The sequence below is a fragment of the Eptesicus fuscus genome, chromosome 23 (assembly GCF_027574615.1).
Source record: "Eptesicus fuscus isolate TK198812 chromosome 23, DD_ASM_mEF_20220401, whole genome shotgun sequence".
NCBI classification, from domain to species: Eukaryota; Metazoa; Chordata; class Mammalia; order Chiroptera; family Vespertilionidae; genus Eptesicus; species Eptesicus fuscus.
The window spans coordinates 11678602-11706334 of record NC_072495.1 but is presented as its reverse complement, the minus strand read 5'-3'; the positions used below and the strand labels follow the sequence as shown (position 1 = coordinate 11706334).

The window sequence follows — 27733 nt, the reverse complement described above, 5'->3', positions numbered from 1 at the left end:
TTTTCTCCACAAAGTGCATTCCCTTCCAACATATATGATTGGCTTGTTCATTATATGTATCGCCGGAGTCCCGCACTAGAATGTCCAGTTCCGGAAGGGCAGGGACCTTGTTTCTTCACTGCTGTATCTCAAGGGCTTAGGATGCTGCAAGGCACACAGTAGGTGCTGGACGTGTGTGTGTTGAATGAATGAGGACCATAACCCCGCCCTCCAGAGAAAAAGGCCGGTTCCAGAGCCGGCGCCTCCCGCAGATGAGGCCCTTTCCCTGGGTTGGAGGGCCTGACTGCGCGGATGGGGCGGGGCCCGTCGCAGGTGGGCGGGCGGCCAGCGGTGGCCCCGCCCCTCCCGCCGGAGGCCCCGCCCCACCTGTCAGCCGGCCCGGGGCCCGCCCCGCTGGGCTCCGACCTTGCCGCCGCGCAGCCCGGGCGGGAGGCGGGAGGAGCGGAGCTAGCTCGGGGGAGCCAGCGCTGCGCGGGGTGCAGTCTCCAATGAGCGGCGCGGAGGCGCCCCCGACGATCCGAGTTCGCTGCGCCCCCTCCTCACGGCTTACCTGGTGCCAGTTAAGGTAACAGGTAAGGGCGCGGCGCCCGGGACCCCCGACCTGGGTCCTTTCCAGGCCAAGGTACCAAGCGGGGCGCAGGCTGGGGGGCGTCTGGGTCCCCCTTCCCCGGGGGTGGAGTAGGCATCTCCGTTGAAGGTGGGAGCCTCCTGAGAGTCTTCCTGGCCGCCGCCCCGGTGCCCCGCGCCCGCGGCCGCTGGTCCAAGCCCCCCACGCCTGCAGCATCCTTTCCACGCCCGCAGGGTAAACGTTGCATTTTTTTTAACCCCTCAGGCGCCACCACCTCTTGGAAAATGGTGGGAATGCCTTTGGAAGGATCCTGGGATGTCTGTCCTCGCCCCAGGGTGGGGCTGACTTGTCTTCTGAGGGCTCCCTGCCCCCCACAGCGGGGCCTGCCCACACATCCTAAGCACCTGGGGGGGGTCTCCGGAGTCTGCCCACCTTAGCAAACCCCTTCCCTCAGTCCCCCCAGCTTGCCAATGGCCTCAGGCATTCACCCTGGCAGTTAGGCCTGTAGGTTCCCGCCCCCCCCCACCCCCGCTTATTCCCGGGGCTCTGTTAGAACAGGGTGCCCCATCCCAGTCCCAATCTTCATCAAGGCAGCTTTAAGCTGGTCTGACAAGATTCCCTGCCCTCTGCCCACTGCCCCACCCCCTGGAGGTAGGCTGGCTTCCATCCCCCTCTCAGGTGGGACCAGTGCCAGGTGGCAAGAGGACGGTTGTAGGAGGGCCACGGCAGCTCCTGTTTGCCTCACTGGAGCCGCGAGAGCATGGGAGGTGGGGGTCAGCAGTGCTGGCAGCCAGGATGGAACCAGGATGGTGGACCCAGCTCCGTCCGTCCGTCCTGGCCATGCGGCTGGAGACCCCACGGTGACACGATCCCATAGACCTGGCCTCGGTCAGCCAGGGTCCCTTGAGCACGAACAGCCTTCCCTGCACTGGGTGATGCATGGCCACGGGGGTGAGAAGTTCACCAGGTTAGGGACGAACCTGGCCTTGGGCCACCAGGTCCTTCAGGATCCCGTTCTTTTGGTCCCTGGACAAGCCCCTCCCCCCGCCTCCCCCAGAGAGGGAAGGGTTGGGTTTCAGTCCTGCCTTTGCCTGCTCTCTGCCTGTCACTTAACTTCCTCAGGCCTCTGTGCCCATCTGTAAAATGGGGATGATAACTGTGAGGAATGACGGCTCGCCCGCCCGCCCGCCCGCCCGCCCTGGGGTGGTGGTGAGGATTAACGGAGATGCAAGGTGCCAGGCACTCAGCACTTAGTAGCACCCCATAAAGGGCAGCTGTTGTGAGTGTAATTATTATTATTATTAATTATCTCCTGGCTGTTCCAGACTTTCCTTTTGTTCTGTCCTGACAGCTGGAGGCGCCCCGACCTCCATTTCTTCTGGGAAGAAAAGCCTTTGACTGACAGGACCCCCGTGGGGTAGGGTCCCTGGCTCATCCAATATTTGGGGTCAAGGCCAGTTGCCCCCCTCTTCCTGGGCCAGGTCAGGCCCTGGGCAGTGTCTGTTCTGGCCTCTGGCCACTGCCTGGTGCTTGTCCCTTGGGCCACACACACGCTTTGCCCTCCAGCTTCCCCTGGCCGAGTCCTCCAGCTCAGGCAGGAGAAGGGACATGCCTCCAGGCGGTCCTGTGGCCCTCATTCTCCCCTCCTCACCATCACGGTCATGGTCACGGTCACGGTCACGGCTCGTGGTCTGGTCCCCTTCCCCGTGCTGTTCAGGAACTTGAAAAATAACCGAGTGGCCTGTTCCCACTGAGGGCTGTAACCCGACCCGAGCTGGATTCGGCCCCATCTGAGCCGGGACTAGGAGGACCGGGCACTTGGGAACTGGGGGCCACGGTGCTGTCGCTGCTCTGCCTCCCGCTTGCTGGGTGACCCTAGACACGCCTCGCTGCCTCCCCGTCTGGAGCTCAGTTTCTCCATCTGTCAAACCCGTTCAGATAGTGTGTGATGCTGGAATGCAAAATGTTGTTTGTGTCGGATAAACAACCGGGCCTCCACAGTGGCTGTCCAATGGGGTTGACATCACCCAAAGCAGAGAGGTGTCAGGAAGGAAGTTCCCCAGTGACTGAGGGGGCGGGGGTGGGGGTGGGGGTGGGGGCAGGGAGAGCTAGCAAGCCCACGGGCTGGTCTCTGGCAGATCTCCTCCGGTCCCACTGCTGAACCCCAGAATCTTTCTGGGGGCTGAGGGACTCCCTGTGCCACCAGGAGGGGAGCAGCAGCAACGTGGCTGCAGGGCCGGGGCCGCCAGCAATGGCTTGGCCAGGAGGCCCTCCGCCGCACCAGGCCCACAGCACCCCGCCCTGGGCTCCGACTCGCGCTCACCCACTCCGGGGCCTCTGCATTGCAGCAGGCAGGAGCTGAACTGGCAGCCCCACTAGGGCTGGGGGCGGAGCAAGGGCCTGGCAGGGGGTGTCTCCCTGCCCCCACACCTTTGATCCCCGCTCTGCCCTGGCTTCCTTGGGAGGGGCAGCTGCTGACAAGGCAACCGCCTTCCCTGGGGCAGACTGGAGTCTGGCTGGTGCGCTGGTGTGTAGGCAGGGCCCAGGCTTGGGGACCAACACGCCCCTGGGTCCTCTCTGCACCCCAGACCCCTCCTCTGTCACGGGGAGAGGGTGTTTTGAAGGATTAGAACTTTGGAAATCTACAGCCTGGGTTCGCCTCCAGATCTGCCGCTTCTTAGCTGTGTGACCTGAGACAGGTCACTTAACCTCTCTGGTCTCAGTTTTCTATAAAATGGGGATCATAGAGCCTACCTCTTAGGATTCTCGTGAGCATTCATGCGTGCACTTCACTCAGAACGGTGCCAGGCACACGCTGACTTCCGTGAGTGCCATCCGTCGTCGTGGTCGTCATTACTGTCACCAGCTCCGTCTGGCAGGACCCCGCTCATGCAGACTCTGTTCCTCGGAGGAGCGCTCCCTGCAAGCACTTGCTGTATCGACGAGCGTCCTAGCTTAGCGGTTTGGAGCCCACGTTGGGAGCCAGACAGTTTCTGGGTTCAAATCCCAGCTCTGCAGCTCCCCAGCTGTGTGAACTCGGCAAGTTAGTAACTTCTCTGGGCCTCAGTTTCCCCACCTGCTAATGGGGGTGATGTCAGCCCACGTCTCGCAAAGTCGTTGGGAGGATTAAACAGGCAAACGCATGTAAAGCGCAGGGTGACACGGGGGGCGGGCTCGTGGGAGCCGCTGGCTGTGCCGCACACCCGTTCTGCAGTGACTGCGCACCGGCTGTGTGCCCGGCAGGCGGCAGGGGGCTGGAGTCAGCTGCTGGGACCCTCACCTGCAGGCGCAGGTCCTGGCTTGGGCCTCTACCGGCAGAGCGATATGGCGCATATGCTTTTGCCTTTCTGTGCCTCGGTTTACCCAGCTGTAAATGGGGGTGTGGAAACACCGGCCTGGTGTTTCTGTCACTCTGGTCACCCCTCCTGTTGCCCCATGCCTCACCCCTTTACTTATCCCGTTTTGCAGACGGGCTAATAAAAACCCCAAGAGAAAGGGGCAGAGCCAAGTCAAGAGGCAGCATTCAGAGGCACATCCCAGCCCAGCCCCACTCCCGAACTCACGCCACCAGGCCCGCGTCCCACGGTGTCCCTGCAGCTCCTGGGGCCTCCCAGGCCCTGGCTGCGTCCTGTGGGGCTCACTGTCGGGGGTGCTTTAGACAAAGCAGACATCAAGCTCTAGGGCTGGGGGTGAGGGCCAAGATTCTGGAAACTTCCGGGCCGATGTCAAAGTCCCTGGGTTGCTCTAGGGCCTCCAGCCACCCCCTCTTGGTCTAAGAAGATAAAAGTTTATTTGGGGAGGAGGGAAGTGAACAGACATTTATTAAGCACCCACTGTATACGGTGATAACAACCAGCCGCAATTATTACGTTCCAGGCACTGCCCAGATGTTCATGCTAACGTCTTACAAACGAGGAAACAGGTCCAGAGACATTAACAGCAGTAACAGTTGTAGTCAAACAGCAGCCATTTACTGTACTCTCTGCTTATCTCAACTTCATCCGAAAAGTCCTAGCCCCCTGGGCCCTCACCTCTCTGACCTCGTGGGGCCTCCTTGCCTCCCGCAAGCACATTCGCACAGGCCTACCTCAGGCCTCCGACCCTGTCTGTTCCACCCGCCCACAATGCTCTTCCCCAGATCGCCACATGGTGGACTCCCTCACCTTTCAGTCTTGCTCAAGTATTACCTTCACAGCTCAGCCCTCCCTGGCACCCCTGTATAAAATCACCCTCAGCCCCATGGCCCTCCATCCCCTACCCCACTTCCTCCCCCCACCCAGCCCTATCCCTGACATACTAAATCATCTACTTCCTCTATTATCTGTTTCTAGCATGCGCAGGGGTCTTTGTTATTTTTGTTCATTGTTGAATCCCCAACACAAAGAACAGAGTCTGGCCCACAGGGTGCGCTCAGTAACTAGTCCTTGAATGAACGGAATCTTCACAACGCCCCTTCTCTTGTCATTTTACAGATGAGGAAACTGAGGCTCAGAGGGGCCGAGTGACTCGCTCAAGGTCACACAGCCAGGAGGCAGCCAACTCGAACCCCTCGCCCTTTTGCCCCAACAGGTCTGGCCTCCCCCCCGCAGGCAATGGCTTTGCCCGCCATGACCTAGAGCCCGCCCCCCTCCCCGCCGCGCCGGCCCACCGCCAGCCAGCAGGATGCAGCTGTGGAAGGCGGTGGCGGCGACCCTGGCCTTCATGACCACGGACGTCGGCGTGACCACGGCCATCTACGTCTTCAGCCACCCGGACCGCAGCCTGCTGGAGGACATCCGCCACTTCAACGTCTTCGACTCGGTGCTCGACCTGTGGGCGGCCTGCCTGTACCGCAGCTGCCTGCTGCTGGGGGCCACCCTCGGCGTGGCCAAGAACAGCGCCCTGGGGCCGCGGCGGCTGCGGGCCTCGCGGGTGGTCATCGCCCTGGTGTGCCTCCTCGTGGGCATCTACGCCATGGTGAAGCTGCTGCTCTTCTCCGAGGTCCGCAAGCCGGTCCGGGACCCCTGGTTCTGGGCCCTCTTCGTGTGGACCTACATCTCGCTCGCGGCCTCCTTCCTGCTCTGGCGGCTGCTGTCCACCGTGCGGCCGAGCGCCAAGGCCCTGGAGCCGGGGGCGGGCGCCGAGGCCGAGGCCGCGGGCTTCCCCGCGGAGGACCAGCCGGCGGCGTCTGAGCAGGCGTCGGGGGCCACGCTGCAGAAGCTGCTGTCCTACACCAAGCCCGACCTGGCCTTCCTCGTGGCCGCCTCCTTCTTCCTCATCATCGCGGCTCTGGGTAAGTGCGCCCCCTCGGGGCCCGGCGGGCACCCAGGAAGTCGGCTTTTTAGGGCTGGAACGCCTCCTCTTCCCTCTTACATGTCAGCATTTGCTTACATGGTTCAAACATCCAACTGACATGAGAAGGTAAACACAGAGCTTCATTCCTAATTCTGCCTCTGACTACCCTGAGCCCCAGAGCTAACTACAGGAAAGGGTTCCGGAATCTTCCAAGCGGGCAGGAAAAACTCAGACTCATTTCCCATATATGCTCCCAGGGTTTCCTTATGCAGCTACAGACAGACAGGAACACCAACCCGGTCCTCGCTCCACCTCTTACAAGGTTTTGTGTCCTGCTTTTCTCACTTAACAATATATTCTGGAATTTTCCAATCACCGTCTCGTTCTTTGATTCGGCTGCATAATAGTCCACTGTGTGGTTACACCGTCGATTACTTAGTTCAGTCTCCTGCGGTTGGACTCTTGGGCGGTTGTGAGTCTTTTTCTCTTACAATAAGTAACCCTGTTCATACACATTTCCTATAGCCGTGGGTATAAATAGGATAAATTCCTGGAAGTGGGAGCCCTGAGTCCAAGCATTTTTTGTAAGGAAGCAGAATAGAAAAAAAGGCCATTCGAGGGTGTTGTCTGCGGTAAGATTAAGCATTGTTTCGTGGAACTTTTGTTTCAGTTATGCGTGCCCGCGTGGTGTAACATGTATTTGCTACTGTCGGTCCAAACGGCTCGAAAGCCACACTCCAGCAAGGCCTGGTACAAGCCCAGTGTTTTTAGTTTTTATTTGCTGATTAGAGAGAGAGAGAGAGAGACACTGATTTCTTGTTCCACTTACTTATCATTCATTGGTTGATTCGTGTCTGTGCCCTGACCGGGGACTGAACCCACAACGGGGTTGTATTGCGATGATGCTCTAACCAACTGAGCTACCCAGTCTTTTTTTTCTTTTTTAATTTCTTTATTGATTAAGGTGTCACATATTTGTCCTCATCCCCCCATTCCCATCCCACACCCCTCCCCACGGATGCCCCAACCCCGTGTTGAACTTAACCGTTGGATAGGCTCATATGCATGCACACAAGTCCTTTGGTTGATCTCTCCCCCCTCCCCCCACCCTCCCCTATCCTCCCTCTGAGGCCCGATAGTCTGATCGATGCCTCCTTGTTTCTGGTTCTGTTCTTGTTCCTCAGTCTATGTTGTTCATCATTTCCCCTAGATGAGCGAGATCATGTGTCACTAGAAATATACTTATAAGAACTGAATGTGAGACGAGCAATAATAGTTATGCTGACAGGCAAATGAATCAGTCTGTAGTGAGTTTCTTTCTGGACCAACAGTTCTTTTGAGACCCAATTTCAATGTCCACCAGTTCCTTATGTGTACATGTCAGCACTGACCCCTCAGCTCTGGATGGTGGACAAATGGTGGTAACGGAGGGCCGACTCCCTCTGGTTTGGTCTCGGCCAGATCCAGGGGCACGGCTTCACCCGGACTCAGGGGCACGTGGCCTCACCCAGACCCAGGGGGCGCGTGGCCTCACCCGGGCCCGGGACCCAGCCTCACCCGGATCCAGGGGCGCAAGGCCTCACCCGGACCCAGGGGCACATGGCCTCTCCCCGACCCAGGGGCGCGTGGCCTCACCTGGACCTAGGTGCGCGCGGCCTCACCCGGACCAGGTACCCAGCCTCACCCGGATCCAGGGGCACACGGCCTCACCCAGACCCGGGATCTAGCTTCACCCAGACCCAGGGGCGCGTGGCCTCACCCGGACCCAGGGGCGCGTGGCCTCTCCCAGACCCAGGGGTGCACGGCCTCACCCGGGCCCGGGATCCGGCTTCACCCGGACCCAGGGGCGTGAGCTACCCAGTCTTGCTCCTTCCCTGGCTTTGTGATTGTGGGCACAGTATCGAACGTCAGAGCCCCCTCCTTCTTCTTGTTTGGAGTAGGGATTGTTAGTGTCCCTATTTCACCATGTTGTAAAGCTGGAATAAAAACAGGAAAAGGTCAAGTTCAAAGCCCAGTATGGCATGGTAAGCGCTCAGGAATGTTGGCTGTGACGGGTCGTTACCCATTTAACTCACAGGGACAAAGTCTGGGAGTGGCCACAAGCCAGACTGTTCTCAAAGAGGACAGGCACACCCCAGAGGTGGCGCGGTCCTGCAGCCCCCCTTCCCCTTACTGTCCACCCTCCGTCCTCTCCGTCCCGGCCCCTTAACCGCTGTGTGATGTCAGGCAAGTTACTTCACCTCTCTGTCTCAGACTCGTCCTCTGTAAAATGGGGTGACAGCACCCATCACACTGGGGCTTGTGAGGGTCAGCGAGTTAACAGATTAAGACACCTCGGACAGCTCCTGACACAGAGAAAGCTCCCAGGAAATATCAGCACCTGTGAGTATTGGGACCACCCTTTTTACTTTAAAATATATTTTTGTGGATTTCAGAGAGGAAGGGAGAGGGAGAGATGGAAACATCAGTGATGAGAGAGAATCATTGATCAGCTGCCTCTTGCACCCCCCCCCACCAACTGGGGATCAAGCCCACACCCCAGGCATGTGCCCTTGACGGGGAATCGAACCGTGACTTCCTGGTTCATAGGTCCACGCTGCACCACGGAGCCCTGCCGGCGGGGCGGGATGACCGTTTTCTCTCCTCGTGCTTCGAGGCCCAGCTGTCCCCTCCTCTGAGAAGCCTTCCCAGATTTTACCGACCGTGGCCCTTTGCGCCTTAGTAGCAGCATTTGGTGACGTGAGAATCAGGAGTCCACCTGCTGCCTCCCCTCCAGACTCTGAGCCCCTCGGGGGCAGGAACCGGGCCTGGCTCACCCCGAACGCCCCGATGCCCGGCCCAGAGGCAGGCTCGCTGACTGAATGAACAAATGACCACCCTGCCCGTGTGGGCAGAGGCCACCCCAGGACCTCGTTTCCTGCACCTGCCAGGGCCCTGTTGTCAGCTGGTGTGACCTCGGGGTCACAGATGTCCTCGGACAGCTGAGCGGATTTGGGCACCTGCAGGACTGGGTGGAGGTGAAGGCTCGCACTTGATCAGGCCCCTGACACCCCTGTTAACTTCAGGCAGGTTTGCGTGACCTGGCCAAGCTCCAGTGTCTCATCCAGAAATGAGGGTTCACTGAGTTATTAAGAGAATTCAGTGAGATGAAGCAAGGCTGGGAAAAGTGGGTACTTCATAAAAGTTAGGTGCTGTGATTATTATTAACTATGTTTCAATCAGCAAGCATCCAGGAGGGCCCAGCTTTTTCTGATACCTCATATTCTAAAAGAAAAACTGCCTATTGGGGGAAAAAAGGTTCGTTTGAATATCTCCTATTAAATTGAGATTCTTTTTTAAAAAATATTTTTTTATTGATTTCAGAGAGGGAAAGAGAGATAGAAACATCAACGATGAGAGAGAATCATTGATCATCTGCCTCCTGCACGTCCCTAACTGGGGATCGAACCCATAACCTGGGCATGTGCCCTTGACCGGAATCGAACCCGGGACCCTTCAGTCCACAGGCCGACTCTCTATCCACTGAGTCAAACCAGCTAGGGCTAAATTGAGATTCTTGAAGATGAATTTCATGGCAACCCAACAACATAAACTTGGACAAGTGACTTAGCCTCTCTGAGCCTCAGTTTCCTCATCTGTAAAATGGGAAGAAGAATGCCACACCTGTAGGATTATTGGGAGGCGTTTGAGACTTGAAAGAGACGAGGGAGCAGATGTGTGGGGTGACAGTGCTCCAGGCAGGAACAGCCTGGACAAAGGTCCTGAGGCAGGAAGGTCCTGGTTGTTAAAGGGACAGCAAAGAGGCCCGCGTAGCTGGAGCAGGGAGTGAGCGGGGAGAGTGGAAGATGAAGTCGGGTCAGGCACAGGGGCCCGAAGCGCAGGGCGCCGTGGCCACCGTAAGGACTTTGACCGTTATCCTGGATGCGATGGGAGCCGTTGGACTGTTTTGAGATGAGGGGCGACAAGGTTTTATTTCGGTTTCACCAGCTCCCGCTGTCCACCGAGTGGAGAGGCTGACGGGAGCGAGGGCGGAGCAGGGAGAACCAGTTTTGCTGCCGAGGGGGCCCAGGCAAGGCCGGCAGCTTGGACACGGCGGGGCAGTAGGGGCAGTAAAAGTGGTCGGATTCTGGAAATGTTCTGAAGGCAGAGCCGCGGGGCTTGCTGACTGGAGAGTTCCGTGTGGTTCTTGTGCAGATTGGACAAGGGGGTTTGCTCAGCACGGCGCCCGCCCCCGGTAAGGGCTCAGGGAGCACGTGTGCTTATCACTGGCATTCACTGGTGCTGGCCGCGGTCCCTGCGGCTGGAGCTCGCCGATGCCCGTTCTCCCCGGTGGGTGAGCTGAGGCAGAACTCCATCCACAGCGGCTGGAGACTCCGTGGCGGCTGCCACCTTATGGTCCCTGTCCCACCACCAGCAGAGGGCGCCAGAACCCCACAGAAGGCCTCACAGTCCCGCCCGAGCCAGTCCTGTAGAGCTGCCCAGGATTCATTCACTGACCTTTATTGAGCGCCTGCTGTATGCCCAGCCCCGAGCCAGGCTGTGGCCTCTGGAAAGACCTGCCATGAAGACAGGGGACCCAGCCTGGTCTGACCACGCTCCACTCCCTGTCCATCACTCCCATAGTATGCGAGTGGGCCTCCGAATTTGGGGGAGGGAAGGGACGAGGAAAGACATCCCCCCCCCCAAATTGGAAGCTGGTTTGGATTTGTGTCCTGGCCCTTCCTCTTAATTGCTGTGTGACTTCTGGCAAATTACTCAGCCCCTCTGAGTCTCCCATTCCAGCTCTGTGACATCCCCGCTCCCCACATCCACCCAGGGTTGTTGTGAGGACACAAGACAAATGGGTAGGAAATAATGGGCAAACTAAAGTACCCCACCGAGGGGGGGGGGGGCAGTTCCCAGCCAGGATACCAGCATCGCCGAGGCTCTAGAATGCAGACTCTGAACCCCGCCAGCAAGAAAGCCGTGAGCTTTGACGTCCCTGAGCCTGAGCGAGCGCCATCTCAGCTCCTCAGCGTCACTTTCCTCAGCTGTAAGGTGTGGGGTGACAGCGGCCACCCTCAGAGTCTGCACGGAGGGAATGCAATGCCGCCTGGCCTCGGTGGCTCTGTGGCTCTGTGATTCCGTGGCCCCGTGGCTCCATGGCTCCGTGGCTCCGTGGCTGGTGCCTGGTAGCTGTGATTAATCCTCACGCACTCGGTTCAGATTGAAGTCCCCGTGCCTCCCGTGGCTCTTCTCTGAAAAGTGGGGGCATTCGGCATGTACGGCCCTCCAGCCCCCGCCATGGGGAGAGGAGAGTTTGTGGGGGGCTCGGGAGGAAGGGTGTGGGCTCCCCGCTGCAGACGCCCCCTGAGCCCCGTCTCCCGCAGGAGAGACGTTCCTGCCCTACTACACCGGCCGCGCCATCGACGGCATCGTCATCCAGAAGAGCATGGAGCAGTTCAGCACGGCCATCGTGGTCATGTGCCTGCTGGCCCTTGGCAGGTAGCCCTCCCGCCACGCCGCCCCAGGCCACAGCAGGGGGCAGAGGTCGGGCAGCTCCTGGGGGGGCGGGTGGGGAATGAGCCAGAGGGGCCCCAGGAATGCTGCTGGTGGGCCCGTCCCTCAGCTGGTCACCATAGTAACCAACAACTGAATGGCTCAGCACCCATGTCCATGTGGTTGAGCCACACCCTCCTCCAGGGCTCCCCGTCGGGTTTTCCAGGGCCAGCCTTGTGCGCCCTTGAGGGGTCCGGCTGGCGAAGTCGGGTCCTTGCCCCCAGTAAACACAGCCCCCTCTTCGCTCTCACCTTGGGGGCTCCTGTTGGGGATGGAGCCCTGGGAGTGGGGTCAGGGTTGGGCCCCGCCCCGCCCCCGCCCCGCGAGTGGCCGGGCCTGCCAGCAGCAGGGGGGCGGCGGGTGGGTCGGTTGCCGGAAGGACGGCGTGCCATGTATAACATCTCTTATCTGCAATTAGCTCATTTGCCGCAGGTATTCGGGGCGGCATTTTTACCCTCATATTTGCCAGACTGAACATTCGCCTCCGGAACTGCCTCTTCCGCTCCCTGGTGTCTCAGGAGACGAGCTTCTTTGACGAGAACCGCACAGGTGGGCTGCCTCGGGGGTCTCGGGGGCCGGGGGGGCCGGCCGGGCCGGGGGGGCCTGGGGCCGGGCTCAGCCGGGTGGGCTTGCCTCCTGCTGAGAAAGCAGACCGGCACGTCTGTGGTCTCGGCGATGCTGGCTTTTCCCGTCGCCCAGTTCCGGGTGGAATCGTCCCGGGAGGCGGGCTCAGGCCCCGGGGAGCTGGCCTGCTGGCTGAGGCTTTGGTGTGAGCTGTGGCCACTGTAGGACCCCGGCCAGGCCACCCGAGGTCCCTGCGGCAGCCAAGGCCTGGCTTCCCACTACTACCCACGCCTGCGGCCTAAAGGGCCCAGACCCTCGGGGGTGAGTGAGGTGGGGGTGCGGGGCAGAGCAGTGCAGCGTCCGGCCCAGATCACCGTCTCTGAGACGGACCGGCCCACGACCAAGACCTGGTTCCACGGCTCGCTAACAACCTCTGGGCCTCTGTAGTCTCATCTCTAACATGGGAACAATAGGAGTAGCCACCCCGTGGGGCTATGAAGCCCTTAGCCCAGCCACTGGTACAAGGCCCCGCTCCTTCCTCCGCAGCCCCGCTTGTTAGTTCTGTGTCTGAGGGAAGCGGGGAGTCACCCCCTCTCCTGGGACGGGAGAGGCACGGGTTTGACTGGCAGTGCGTGTGCCGCTGAGCAAGCGTCCTCCCCCCCGAGTCTCAGTCCCTCCTCTGTGCTATGGGTCTGACGGCACAAAATGCTGGTGGCAAGGGCTGGGCTCAGAGCAGCCCTCGAGGGGGCATCGACTCATCTTCCCCCCCCAGACTCCCCGGCGCCTGCCCTCAGTGTCCCCCCCCCCCCCCGCCCACGGTGGCCCCCTGGCCTGCGCGGTGCCGACTGCCTGTGTTGCAGGCGACCTCATCTCCCGCCTCACCTCGGACACCACCATGGTCAGCGACCTGGTCTCGCAGAACATCAACGTGTTCCTGCGGAACGCGGTCAAGATCACGGGCGTGGTGGTCTTCATGTTCAGCCTCTCGTGGCAGCTCTCCCTGGTCACCTTCATGGGCTTCCCCATCATCATGATGGTGTCCGACATCTACGGCAAGTACTACAAGGTAGGCGGCCGCGGCGGCGCCGGGGTGGGGCTAGCGAAGGACTTGTCGGCCAGTGAATATTTAACCAGCACCCACGGCGTCCCAGGCACCAACACGCATCGGTGAGCACATGCGGCCCACCCTCAGGGCGCTTATAGTCTAGTGGGAGGCCCCGAGGGTACGTGACCGCCATCATAATAACAGGCAACGTGGTGACAGGTGGTGAGTGCTCAGAACGGCGAAGTGAGGAGAGAGGGGCTGGGGCAGCTGCAGCTTTAAAGAGATCTTTCTGAGAAGGTGACATCTGAGTCAAGCGTCGGCCATCTCGCCCGGCCGCATGGCTCAGTGGTGAGTGTCGGCCTGTGAACCGGGAGGTCACAGTTCGATTCCCGGTCAGGGCACAGGCCCGGGTTGCGGGCTCCATCCCCAGTGTGGGGCGTGCAGGAGGCAGCTGATCAATGATGCTCTCTCATCATGGATGCTTCTATCTCTCTCTCCCCCTCTCCTTTACTCTCAGACATCAATAAAAATAAATATTAAAAAGAGAGAGTCGGCCATCTGAGGGCACGGCCTGTGCAAAGGCCCCGGGGTGGGAGCAGGCATCTGAGGAGCCGCAGGGAGGCTGGAGCGTGAGTGAGGGAGAGAGAGGGAAATGAGGGCCGGGAGGGGCTGGGCCAGCGGCGTGGGCCTCTGTGAGGACCCCGGTTCTCGCTCGGAGTGCAAAGGTCGCTCTCTTTCTGTAGAGCATCGGTGCCCGTGGGGGTGGCGTGGTTCCCTGAGTGAGGCCCTTGCCCACGCTGCAGGTACGGGCAGGCGGCGGTCCCTTCCCGCCGGCCCTTGGCACTGCCTCTGCCAGGAGGGTGGGCTTGGGGGCCAGGCTCCTGGCTCCCGCTCCTCTGCTTTCCACATTGGTGGGTGCCCCGAGCCCTCAGGGACCCAGGCTGGGATCAGACAGCAGCAGAGGGCCCTGCCCCAGGGACCCAGGCCTGAGCGGGCGGGGTTCTCCTGAGCAGAGGGCTCTGACCCGGATCAGCTCGCAGGAACCCCTGGCGTCTGTGACCCGAGGCCAGCTCCACCATGAGTCCATTCCCCGGAACCCACGTCACGTCACCCGGGAGGGCCCTGGCGCCCGCCGTTCTGGGTCATTTCGCCTGCGGTTCTGGGTCGCGGCCTCCCTGTTTCCCTCGCTGAGTAGAAAAAGTAAATACACCCGTTGGTTGGAGCTGGAGCCAGCTGCTTCCTGCGCTCCCCACCCCGCCCTTCCTGCCTCCCCGCCTGCCCCAGCCCCTAGGACAGGGCCGGCACCCCCTGCCGCCCAGCCGCCTGCCTCCGTGCACACCTCAGGCCTCGCCCAAGTTCAGTCCGCGGAGCCTCAAGGACGCTCTTTGTCTGTGGCCTTCTCCCCGTACCTGAACGTGCTGAGTACAGCCTCCGAGTCATCGCCACAAGCCACACGCACCGCCCACAGCCGGACGTGACTCGGGCACCGCCGGCCAGCGCTGATACACTGCAGGGTTCCGACCGCTGGGCGTGACTCAGAGGTCACGCGACAGGCCCGTGCGGGGTCCCGGCTGGGTTGAGAAGCCCCGTGTGGTGAGAAGCCCGAGCAGCCCTGCCCAGGGTCATGCACCTGGGACCGCGTCTCAGCCATCTGTCCCCTCCACACACCACACGGGCAGTTCTGGAACCGCTGTGCCCACCCTCAGGCTCTCACACGATTCACTGTATGTTGATGATGTAAATGGCGCCTCCCATATTTTAAAAAGTATGTATTTTTATTGATTTCAGAAGAGGAAGGGAGAGGGAGAAAGAGGTAGAAACATCAATGAGAGAAACATCAATGAGAGAAAAATCATTGATTGGCTGCCTCCTGCACACCCCCTACTGGGGATCGAACCTGCAACCCAGACATGTGCCCTGACCTTGACCTCCTGGTTCCTGGTTCCTGGTTCTATGCTCAGCCACTGAGCCCGCCTGCAGGCCGGGCCACAGTCTATTCTCTAGGTCCATCCAATCAGGCTGGAAGGTGGGGGGAGAGGGATCTCGGTCTTATCTTACCCTTCTGTCCCGGGTCCCGGGACGCCCTGCAGAGCGCTCACGCCAACTAAGGGAAGAGAAGCCCAGAGAGTCCTGGGGCTCTGGTCGGGAGTGACACTGTCCGTGTGGGGTCTCCTCCACGCCCCCCCCCCCACCCTGTCCACAGAGGCTCTCCAAGGAGGTCCAGAACGCCCTGGCCCGAGCCAGCAACACGGCCGAGGAGACCATCAGTGCCATGAAGACGGTCCGCAGCTTCGCCAACGAGGAGGAGGAGGCGGAGGTGTACTCGCAGAAGCTGCAGCAGGTGTACAAGCTGAACAGGAAGGAGGCGGCCGCCTACACGTACTACGTCTGGGGCAGCGGGGTACGTGGCCCTGGCCCCGGGCAGGTCCGACCACGGGGACGGACGGACGCGAAGATGGGGGTCCCTTGCTCGAGACATTAGCTGGGTCCCTGCAGGGGTGGCAGGCCATCTGCAGGTGACTTTCCCCATCCCTGCTCTCTGCCTGTGCACGAGGCGCTTTCTAGGAAGGAACGCAGCCTCCGGGTGATGTCCCCACAGGGATCTCACTGCCCCTGCCCGTGGGGTCCAGGGCTGAGCTCTCTTCTCAGCTGGGGGAGCACCCTGTCAAGGCCGGAGTCACCCCAAGGCCAGCCAGGGCCCAGCCTAAGCCCCTTTCTGGCAGGACCGAGGCCACCACTAGACAGGCCTGGTAGAGGGTCTGGCTCACTTCCAGGGATGGGGGTCACAGCCCCTCCCTGGGCGATGGGGGCACCTGGACTCTGTCCTGTCTGCGGCCACATCTGGATGGCGGGCTCATTGGGAAACAGCTGGGCTAGGGAAGATGAGGGTTTGGGGTTCGGGGGAAGGAGGAGCTGATGTCCAGCCAGGAAGGGAAGGGCCTGAAACTCAGCTCAGCCAAGCCTCCCCGAGGTAGGGTGCCCGTGGGGCTTGAATGGGTGGTCAGGGCTGCTGTCTCCACTCCTCCCCCAGAAACCGCCCCAGGCGCTGGGCGGGGCGGGGGTGGGGGCAAGGGTGCTGGGACACAGCTCCTTTGGGGAACCTGTTGGGGGTGAGGAAACACAGACCTCACTGCCCTGCGCGGCCTGGCTCGCTACGTGACCCTGGCCAGGGGACTCAGCCTCTCGGATCCTGGCTCTTCCCAGTGAGGACGAGGACTGACGGCTCCCGCTTGGCCGAGCTGAGGGTTGGGGTCTGGCGTGTGTGCCAGGAACTCACAAAGAAAGCCCTGTTCTCCGCCGGGCCCACGGCCAGCCCCAGCTGGGGACCTTTGCAGGGAAAACTCCACGGGGGGAGGGGGAGGGCGTGAGTGACAGGCGGGCACCAGCCTGTGGGAGGGCACTGCTGGCTGGGGTTCGGCGTAGGTGGGAGTGCAGGGCCCACGGCACCCCTCACCTCCCCCTGCAGCCTGGGCCTGGGGACTGGGGCCGTGGGAAGTGTGAGCCGAGCCGCCCGTGACCAACGCCCCTCCTCTGCCCCCAGCTCACGCTGCTGGTGGTCCAGGTCAGCATCCTCTACTACGGGGGCCACCTCGTCATCTCGGGGCAGATGACCAGCGGCAACCTCATCTCCTTCATCATCTACGAGTTCGTCCTGGGAGACTGTATGGAGGTGAGGGGCCGGCTTGGGGTCGGGGTGCAGCGGGGAGAGAGGGCTGTGTGACCTGGGGGAAGTCCCTTGAGGTCTCTGTGCCTCAGTTTCCTCCTCAGCACAAAGGAGATAATGGTAGCATATCCAAAGCACCCCACAAACTGTGTCATTATTATTTACATTTATATGTGTGTGTATATACACTGAGTGGCCAGATTATTATGTGTTCAGAGATAATAATAATCTGGCCACTCAGTGTGTGTGTGTGTGTGTGTGTGTGTATATATATATATATATTTATTTATTTTTTTATTTTTTAATATATTTTTAGTGATTTCAGAGAGGAAGGGAGGGAGAGAGAGATAGAAACATCAATAATGAGAGAGAATCATTGCTTGGCTGCCTCCTGCATGCCCCACACTGGGGATCGAGCCTACAACCTGGGCACGTGCCCTTGACTGGAATCGAACCCGGAACGCTTCAGTCCGAAGGCTGATGCTCTATCCACTGAACCAAACCAGCCAGGGCTCAGTGTATATATTTAAAAAAATTTTTTTTTACCCAAGGAGATGTATAGCATAAATTAAGACCCCCCTTTTTTTAATTGAAATTTTCCTGACGCTGAGGCAGCTGAAGGAGGAAGGGTTCATTCCCGGCCCGCCACATCCTGGCGGTTTGGTCCCTTTAACTTCTCTGCTTCCCTTTCCTCCTCTGGGGGTGGTCACACCCGCCCCGCGGGCTGGCGCTGAGGTTCCGCCGTAAGCCTGGCTCCTCACGAATCAGTATCGGTTACTCCTGTCCGTTGTCATGAACCAGCAGGGGGGCCTCCCCAGCCCCTCTGGGATGGATGCTGCGTCCTTGCTCTTCTCTCGCGCCCCCTTCATCTCCTGGCACCGTGGGTGGGCGGGGGGGGGGTCCCAGGAGCGGGGTCCGCGGGACAGGACGCATCTCCTCCCCCCGCAGTCCGTGGGCTCCGTCTACAGCGGCCTGATGCAAGGAGTGGGGGCCGCCGAGAAGGTCTTCGAGTTCATTGACCGGCAGCCAACCATGGTGCACGATGGGAACTTGGCCCCTGACCACGTGGAGGGCCGCGTGGACTTTGAGAACGTGACCTTCACCTACCGCACTCGGCCCCACACCAAAGTCCTGCAGGTGAGGCGGGGGGGTGCAGGCCTGCCCCAATCATCCTTTCCTGCACCCCGTCTCTCATGCCTCCCCCACACCAGGCCTCCGGGCCTCGGCAGCGCAGCCAGGAGTACGACAGGCAGAGTCCCTGCGCCCCTGCGGTTTGGGCTCTCGTCAGGAAGGACTGAGCATTCGCAGAAGGGTGGTGCGATAGGAGTCGTGCAGGGATGATGTAACATAACAGTCAAGGAGGGCTTCTCGGAGGAGGTGACATTGGAGCTGAAACCTGAACAAGACGCAGGAGCCAGTCCAGGTTGCTCTCTGCAGAAAGAACATTCCAGGCAGAGGAGACAACTATGAAAGTGGTGCCAGGCCCTGGGGAGGAGAGCGTTCCGGGCGCCCGCGGTGCCCAACCATGGCACAGGGGCGCGAGCACCTGAGCCAGGGGCCCCACGCCACGTCTGCGTGTTCCTTGCAGGACGTCTCCTTCAGCCTGTCCCCAGGAAAGGTGACGGCGCTCGTGGGGCCCTCGGGCAGCGGGAAGAGCTCCTGCGTCCACATCCTGGAGAACTTCTACCCCCTGGAGGGGGGCCGCGTGCTGCTGGACGGGAAGCCCATCAGCGCCTACGACCACAAGTTCCTGCACCGCGTGGTAGGTGGTGGGTCTGCTGGCCCCTCCGCCCTCCCCGGGTCCCAGCTGCTTTCTCGTGAGCAGAGAGGCGACGGGTGCAGCTCAAGGACTAATCAACGTAACACTGCCCAGGGCAAGACTAGGACACCCCGCCCTCCAGAGGGCCCCTTGGAGCAACACCTCACCGCCTGTAGGATCATAATTGTCTTTCTTTTTTTCAAACACGAGCGGAAGTTTATTTAGAAAACCACAGAGGCCCTGGCCAGCGTGGCGCCGTGGTTGAGCATTGACCTATGAAGCAGGAGGTCAGGGTTTGATTCCCAGTCAGGGCACATGTCCAGGTTATGAGCTCGAGCCCCAGTGGGGGGGTGTGCAAAAGGCAGCTGATCTATATTGAAGTTTCATTAATGTTTCTATCTATCCTGCTCCTTTCCTCTCTAAAAATCAATAAAAACGTATTTATTAAAAAGAAGAAGAAGAAGAAGAAAGCCACCCAGATAGGAAAAGTGAGCCAGCTGGGCTGCGTGGGCTCAGGAAACAAGTTACGGCGGCAGCAGAAGGGCCCTTGGAGCTGAGAGAGGGAGGGGCCGGGATCACAGCGCGTGCATTCATCCGTGTATTGCTTCTTCCCTCGACGCTAAGGGGAGTCATCAGATTGAGGCTCTGGTTGTAGTTCATTCATTATGGTGGCTGGATGATAATCCGTGTGTAAACATGTCACAATCGGTTTCTGCATTCTGCCTTTAGAGGATATTGGGGTTATTTCCTGGTTTGACTGATACCAGCAGCACTGACGTGGACAGCCGTGTCCGTGTCCCGGTGCACACAGGCATGCCGTCCCTCGTTCCTGCCACTGGGCTGGTCGTACCCCTTCACACCCACCAGCAGGGACGAGAGTCCCAGGGTCCCACACTGACCTCGCCTCCAGCCCTTCACGGAGGCTGTGGTGAACCCGCTGTGCCTGACGCTGTGCTGACATACAGCAGGCACGCCCTGCACGAGAAACACCCACTGTCCAGGACGCACCGTGTACATCACCAACATACACTAGGTCACGGGCGGGTCTGCGGTGCGCACAGAGGCCCTGGATGGTGGCAGGGGCCATCGGTCGTGGAGGCTGCCCACCCGTGTGCACAGAGCTTGGGGTGGGTGGCTGAGGAGTGGTCTCAGGCGTGTGGCCACCAGCTGCTGCCCGCCGGCGCTGTGGAAGGGTCCCCGGGCAGAGCTGTTCAGGTCTGCAGGGGCGGCTACGCCAGACACGCGGCGTCCTGGTCCGTCCTCGATCGCTGCCCTCCGGTGGGTGGATATGGGTATTCACCACTTGGATTTCCTCCTTTGTGAATACCTTTTCTTTCCTTTAAATTTAACATCTTAATTCTCATAAATCCCAAACAAGAAAGTACAACCGTCTAACCACAGTCCCGATTATTCGGGAAATTTTGTAATTCGGTCACGGGCGTCCCCTCCCACCTCACCTTTCCCGTTCCACCCCGTGGGCGCAGCCGGTGCTCGCAGCTTAGTGAACGGCCCTTCCTGCCTGCTTCCCGTCCGTTTGCGAATATGTCGATGGGTAAAGGCCCACGTGTAGTTTTTTAAAGAAAAATAGACTCTGCCGTGTGTGTGCGCAGGACAATTTGATTTTATGGGCACACTGTAATTATTTAATCCCCAATTTATGGACAACTACATTTTAAAATTATTTTATTGTGCTATTTACAATGTTGCAATGCTATCCTCCATACTATCATTTTTTTAATGATAGACACATACTTATATATATATATATGTGTGTGTGTGTGTGTGTGTGTGTTTATTTCAGAGAGGGAGGGAGAGGGAGAGAGAGATAGAAACATCAATGATGAGAGAGAATCATTGATCTGCTGCTTCCTGCACGTCCTTCACTGGGGATCGAGCCCACACCCCAGGCGTGTGCCCTGACCGGGAATCATAGGTCGACGCTCAACCGCTGAGCCACGCCGGCCGGGCCATGCTATCGCTTTTGTGGACCAAATTCCTAAACGAGGACCAGGAGGCGGCAGCTGCTGGAAGGGAGGGAGGTCTGCGGCCGCGGCGTGCTGCCCCCTCCTCCCCGCAGGAACAGGCTCAGCACAGAGCTGCTCTCTGCCTTCTTCCCCTCTTTCTCCCAGGGCAGCGCAGACAGCGCACTGGGCCGGAGGTCAGGGAGCTGGCTCAGCCCAGAGCGTCAAGCTCCACGGGCCCCAGGCTGTGGGTCCCGGGAGGCCCAGGCTGTGCAGAAGGCAGACTCCATGGTTGGGAAGGAAGAGAGGCAGCTGGGTGCAGAGCCAGGGCAGGCCCCGATCAGATTTCAGACCCGAGACCCCTGGCGTCAGCCAGCTGGCCGGGCCGGCGAGGCTGCTGGTGACAGCTGGCTGCAAGGTCCCGGCTTCTCAGGCCCCTCCCTCCTCCTCCTCCTCCTCCTCCTCCTCCTTGTCCCCCCTCCTCCTCCTCTTCCTCGTCTTCCTCCTCCCTCTCCTCCTCCTCCTCCTCCTCCCCCTCCTCCTTGTCCCCCCTCCTCCTCTTCCTCATCTTCCTCCTCCCTCTCCTCCTCCTCCTCCTCCTCCTCCTCCTTGTCTCCCCTCCTCCTCCTTGTCCCCCCTCCTCCTCTTCCTCATCTTCCTCCTCCCTCTCCTCTTCCTCCCCCTCCTCCTCCTTGTCCCCCTCCTCCTCCTCCCCCTCCTGCTTGTCCCCCCTTCTTCTCTTCCTCCTCCTCCTCCTCCTCCTCCTTGTCCCCCCCCTCCTCCTTGCCCCCCTCCTCCTCTTCCTCATCTTCCTCCTCCCTCTCCTCATCCTCCTCCTCTCCCTCCTCCTCCTCCTTGCCCCCCTCCTCTCCTTGTCCCCCCACCTCCTCCTCCCCCTCCTCCTTGTCCCCCCTCCTCCTCCTCTTCCTCGTCTTCCTCCTCCCTCTCCTCCTCCTCCTCCTCCTCTTCCTCCTCCCTCTCCTCTTCCTCCTCTTTTGCAGATCTCCCTGGTGAGCCAGGAGCCGGTGCTGTTCGCCCGCTCTATCACGGAGAACATCTCCTACGGCCTGCCCACCGTGCCCTTCGAGATGGTGGTGGAGGCTGCGCAGAAGGCGAACGCCCACGGCTTCATCATGGAGCTCCAGGACGGCTACAATACAGGTACCTCCACTGTGCGGGGCTCCCCCGGGGCGTGACCCCTGAGCTACCCAGGGCCCCTGCCAGCTGTCTTTATTATTGCAGGTGAGATTCACATCACATACGTGCCACCACTTTCTTTTTTAAAAAAATATGTTTTTATTTATTTTAGAGAGGAAGGGAGAGGGGAGAGAGAGATAGATACATCAGTGATGAGAGAGAATCGGCTGCCCCCTGCACTGGGGATCAAGCCCGCAACCCAGGCCTGTGCCCTGAATGGGAATCGAACTCTGATCTCCTGGTTCATAGGTCAACACTCAACCACTGAGCCATGCCAGCCGGGCATAGTGTTTTTTTTAAATTCTGTATTGGTTTCTGGTTGTTCCTAGTATTCTTTAATGATCCTTTGCATTTTTCTGTGATGTCAGTTGTAACTTCTCTTTCGCTTCTGATTTTATTTACTTGGGCTCACTCTCTCTTTTTCTTTATGAGTCTGGCTAAAGGGTTATCAATTTTGTTTATCTTTTCCAAGAACTACCTCTTAATGTCATTGACCTTGTCTGTTGTTGTTGTTTTTTTATTTTAAATATATTTATTGATTTTTTACAGAGAGGAAGGGAGAGAGATAGAGAGTTAGAAACATCGATGAGAGAGAAACATCGATCAGCTGCCTCCTGCACACCCCCTACTGGGGATGTGCCTGCAACCAAGGTATATGCCCTTGACCGGGATCGAACCTGGGACCCTTCAGTCTGCAGGCCGACGCTCTATCCACTGAGCCAAACCGGTTTCGGCTGTTGTTGTTTTTTTTTTTTTTTAATATATTTTATTATTTTTTTACAGAGAGGAAGGGAGAGGGATAGAGAGTTAGAAACATCAATGAGGAGAGAGAATCATGGATCGGCTGCTTCCTGCACACCCCCCACTGGGGATCGAGCCCGCAACCAAGGTACATGCCCTTGGCCGGGATCGAACCTGGGACCCTTCAGTCCGCAGGCGGACGCTCTATCCACTGAGCCAAACCGGTTTCGGCTGTTGTTGTTTTTTAAGTCTCCATTTCGTTTATTTCCACTCCGATCTTTATTATTTCCTTCTTTCTTCTTCCTTTGGATTTTGTGTTGTTTTTATTTAAACAGCTGCATAGTATTCCGGTGTATGAGTTTTATAATATTTTACTTAATACGTAATTTATTCCGTTTCCTATTGATGGACACCTGAGTTAGGTCTTTGGTCCTTGTGGGCTTTTTGCAGTCATGTGCTGTGGATCTCGCACAACCTGCGCCCGCGCCCGCGCCCTGGGCCTGGGCACGCTGCTCTCGGGGGGTTCGCTGACAGGAGGGTTGTGCACTGTAGTTGGGACTCACACACCTGCTCTGTACCAACTGATAGACAGAGACGTGTGCCCTGCAGCCTCATTGCTGGAGCGATAGGGGTCCCCCAGGAAGATGGGGGGGTGCCTGTTTCCCCACGGCCACACCAGCACAGTGGTCTAGCAAACATTTGGATTTTTGCCAAATTGATGGGTGAAAATTATTATCTTGGTACCATTTGCATGCCATCGGAATTTGCCTGCCTCTCACGAACAGGAGGGAGAGCACCCTTTTGTGAGTTTGTGTGTTTGTTTTTTTGTTTTGTTTTGTTCATCTTCACCCAAGGATATTTTTCCATTGATTTTTAGAGAGAGTGGGAGAGAGAGAGAGAGACAGAGAGAAACATCGATGTGAGAGAAACACATCAATTGGTTGCCTCGTGCAGGAGCCCCGACCAGGGCCCGGGCCAGGGAGGAGCCTGCAACCGAGGCACGTGCCCTTGACCGGAATCGAACCCAGGACCTTGTGGTCCACAGGCCAACGCTCTATCCACTGAGCCAAACTGGCGAGGGCCCTTTTGTGAGTTTGAACTGCGGGTGGTCCCAGCCGGTGGCCCTGGCCACCACCCTCTTCCCGGAGAGTGTGGTCCCGCGGCAGCAGGGGAAGCGGAGGCCCGGCCTTCCCGCTCCCCCGCAGGGCCGCCTGGCCTCACCTCCGCCCGCCTGTCCCTGTGCCTCTGCCACACAGAGACGGGGGAGAAGGGCGCCCAGCTGTCGGGGGGCCAGAAGCAGCGGGTGGCCATGGCCCGGGCCCTGGTGCGGAAGCCGCCGGTGCTCATCCTGGACGAAGCCACCAGTGCCCTGGACGCCGAGAGCGAGTTCCTGGTGAGTTGGGGGAGGGGGGTGCGGGCGATGCTAGGAAGGGCTTGCGGGTGCCCAGGGGCTCCCCCAGACCATCAGCTTCCTAGACGGGGGCATTTGGTTTTTTGTTTCGTTTTTGTTTAACGTTTATATTTATTTTTAGAGAGAGAGGAATGGAGAGGGAGGGAGAGAGAAACATGGATGTGAGAGGGAAACCGATCGGCTGCCTCCTGCACGCCCCCTCCGGGGACGGAGGCCACAGCTCAGGCGTGTGCTCTGGCCCAGACCGAACCGGGGGCCTGTCCGTGCGGGGACAACGCCCAGCCACCTGGGCCACACCAGCCAGGGCCGTTTCGGTTTTGAGAGCCCCAAGTACTTGACCCTCATCTCCCCATGGGTCGGTTAACTTGTTAAGCCAGTATTTCTTTATTTTTTTAATCCTCACCTGAGGATATTTTTCCATTGATTTTTAGAGAGAGTGGAAAGGAGGAGAGACAGAGAGAGAGAAACATCCATGTGAGAGAAACACATCCATCGGTTGCCTCCTGCATGCGCCCCAACCACGGCTGGGGGTCGAGTCTGCACCCGGAGTACGTGCCCTTGACCAGAATCGAACCTGGGACCCCTCAGTCCAGGAGCCGACGCTCTATCCACTGAGCCAAACCGGAGTGGGCCGGGCCGGCATTCACTCTGCTCCTCCCGGGCGCCAGGCACCGCGCCCGGCACTGGGGTGACAGTGGCGGACTGACCGGCCGGCCGAACACCCGGGCCCCACGGTGTTTCCATTTTGGGGGGCGAGACAGATACTAAACAAGGACCCAAGCATGAGTTTACCCTGTGGCCCAGGCTCCGTAGAAAACGAAACAGTCACGTGACCCAGAGATCGGGAGGGGTCACCGTTGTCAAAGAGAAACTGCCGGGCGTTAGCTAAGGCGGGAGACACAGATCTCATCAGTGACTCCGTCCGCAGGGAAGAGCCGGGCTCCAGGGAGAGCCCACAAAGGGCTGGTCAGTGTGGGTGCGGTCAGGCCAGCGGGGCCTGCCGCCGGCAGCTGTCGAAACTGGGATCCTGTCCTCCCCCGGAGACCGGGGACCGAGGCCCTGTCCACCCTCCGGTCCTTGAGAAAGACGCTCCTGGGGTTAGGGTGCGCCCAGACCCATCTCAGGGGCACCGGGCACGTGTGAGAGTGCCGCTTCCGACGGAGCCGACGGGCGCCGAGTCAGCCGAGCCCGCAGCTGGGACCAGGGTCCTCAGGTACCACTTGGGCCGGGACCCGAAAGGAAAGGAGGGAGCCGGGGCAGTTCAGGGGTAAGAGCATTCCGGGAAGAGGGGCCGCAGGTGCAAAGGCCGGAGCAGGTTCACAGCCGAGCCCAAAGGCCAGTGTGTCGCCTTAGCCCCGTGGTCGGCAAACCGCGGCTCGGGAGCCACATGCGGCTCTTTGGCCCCTTGAGTGTCCTAACGCCACTTCTTCAAAATAGACTCGCCAGGCCGAAAACCGACTTCTGCGCACGGGCCACGAAGTTTCGATCGCACTGTACGTGTGCGCCCGCACGTGGTATTTTGTGGAAGAGCCACACTCAAGGGGCCAAAGAGCCGCATGTGGCTCGCGAGCCGCGGTTTGCCGACCACTACCCTAGCTGGTTTGATTCAGTGCATAGAGCATCAGTGGACTGAAGGGTCCCGGGTTCGATTCTGATCAAGAGCACATGCCCGGGTTGTGGGTTCGGTCCCTACTGGGGGCATGAGGGAGGCAGCTGATCAACGATTCTCTCTCATCATTGATGTTTCTCTATCTCTCTCTCCCTCTCCCTTCCTCTCTGAAATCAATAAAAATAAAGAAAGAAGAAAAAAAAAAAAGGCCAGTGTGTCTGGTGGGTGAGGTGAGGACAGAGTCAGAGGGAGATGCCAGCGCCATAGTCAAGAGTTCACACTTTGAAAAAAAAAATTAATAGCCTTCCCAGCATGGCTCAGTGGTTTCGCATCGACCTATGAACCAGGAGGTCACGGTTCAATCCCCGGTCAGGGCACATGCCAGGGTTTCAGGCTCGATTCCCAATAGAGGGCATGCAGGAAGCAGCCGATCCATGATTCTCTCTCATCATTGATGTTTCTATCTCTCTCCCCCTCCCTTCCTCTCTCTGTTATCAATTTTTTAAAATAACGTATTTTTTAAAAAATTAATAGATTTGATATTTTAGAGCAGTTTTAAGTCTCAAGAAAATTGAGCAGAAAATACAGAGAATTCCCATATTATTGTGGCACGTTTGTTACAATTGGCAAGCCAATATTAGTGCATTATTACTGACTAGGGTCCGTGGTTTTGCATTGGAGATCTATGGATTCTATGGATTTTGTGTTGTGGATTTTGACAAATGGAGAACGTTGTGTGTCTACCATCACGGACACGGAGTTTGGGTTTTATCCTAAGTGGGACAGGAAGCCAGCGGAGGGCTTGGAGCCGGAGTTCAACAAGACCTGACTGGACGCTTTACACCAGTGTGGGGAACGGAACAGGGGCCGGGTGCGGTGGAGGTGGAGGGACGGGGCAGAGCGAGATAACTGGGGAGACAGCGGCCACAGCACTCACTCTGAGTTGGATTCGGGCCACGAGGGAGGTTGAGGAGCGGAGGGGGATGGTGCCCTTGGCATGAGCTCTGGGGCGGATGGTGAGACCACCCACCACGGCCGGAGGTCGGAGGACAGAGCAGGAAGGCCAGGTGGGGCCCACCTGTCACTCACCGGCTCCCCCTGCTGCTGGGCGCTGAGCCTGTCCCCGGGGAGCAGAAGCCCTGAAGCAGGTCTTAACCAAGTCCTGGCTTCACAGAGGAACCCAGCTCAGGAGGAGGCGGTAGAGCTGGGATACCAGCGGGTGGGGGGGTCGGGGTCCGGGGAGGAGGGAGGAGGCGGTGGTGGGTGGCCGGCCGCCTGCCCCGCCAGCCGCCTCCTGTCTCCCCAGATCCAGCGCGCCATCCACGGCACCCTGCAGCAGCACACGGTGCTCGTCATCGCGCACCGCCTGAGCACGGTGGAGCGGGCGCACCGCATCGTGGTGCTGGACAAGGGCCGCGTGGTGCAGCAGGGCACCCACCAGCAGCTGCTGGCCCAGGGCGGCCTCTACGCCAAGCTGGTGCAGCGGCAGATGCTGGGGCTCGAGCCCGCCCCGGACTGCTCGGCCGGCCACAGCGAGCCGGGCGGCGGCGGCCACAAGGCCTGACCGTCCGCCCTGCCTGTCCCGTGGGGCAGAGGCCCCGCGCCCACCTGTCAGACGTGCCCACGGAGGGCGGCCCTCGGAGCCCAGGCCCACGGCCCCGGCGGGCGGCCGGCCACGCCCCGTGTCACTGCTTCCTGCTTCTCGTCCTGGTCCCCGTGGTCCCGGCCACCGCCAGCCCCAGGCGGCCAGCCGCTCCCTCCCGTCCGGGCGGTGCGGCCGCGCGGGGTCTCCTCCTGGTCTCCGAGGCGAAGGCAGCGGCACCGCTTCACACCAGGATCTCACCGGGATGTCACTGCCTGGTTGGATGGGCCCCGGTCAACTCCCAGATTTCAAAAACAGTTTCTCACTGGGCGTCGTGGTGGGCAAGGTCACTGAGATGTTCTAGAAACTTCTGAGCCAGGAATGAGTGACCTTCCTCATAGCCGGGGGGAGGTCACGGGGGAGCTGGGCCTCTACCCTTTGCCCCCGTCTCTCCCTCTTCCCAGCTTCGTGAGTCAGGCCCAGGGCGGGTGGGAGGATGCACGCCGCCTGCCCAGTCCTGCCCGTCTCACTGTGAACCACTGCGAACCTTAACTGGGGGAGCGAGGGGCTGGCCAGGCCTGGCGAAGCCTCGGGTGACCCCAGCCCAGCACCCAGCTTTAGCCCCTCCCCCACTCCCCTCCGCTGGCCGCCCCCACCTGCCCCCACCTGCCACTCTGCTGCTCCCAGGCCCTTTGCTGTTTAGGAGGCCCGTTCTCTGCCCTGATCAGCGGATGGGATGGGGGCAAAGTCCAGGGTCTGGCTTTGCAGGGAAGTTGCAAAATGTTGGGAGAACCCAGTCAATAAAGTGTACTACCTCTGA

The 27733-nt window shown here is 59.5% G+C and overlaps 1 protein-coding gene across 1 annotated transcript; it reads left to right on the top strand.

Annotated features, from left to right (window-relative positions):
- Positions 1–419: 419 nt before the first annotated feature.
- On the top strand, positions 420–27733 carry ABCB9 (ATP binding cassette subfamily B member 9). The gene is made up of 12 exons (XM_054712744.1): positions 420–572; positions 5041–5840; positions 11212–11326; positions 11850–11929; positions 12805–13010; positions 15193–15390; positions 16531–16659; positions 17602–17790; positions 18242–18415; positions 21375–21534; positions 23568–23704; positions 26638–27733. Exons 2-12 carry the CDS (start codon positions 5231–5233, stop codon positions 26893–26895), a joined length of 2256 nt encoding a protein of 751 aa, XP_054568719.1. The 5' UTR covers positions 420–572; positions 5041–5230; the 3' UTR covers positions 26896–27733.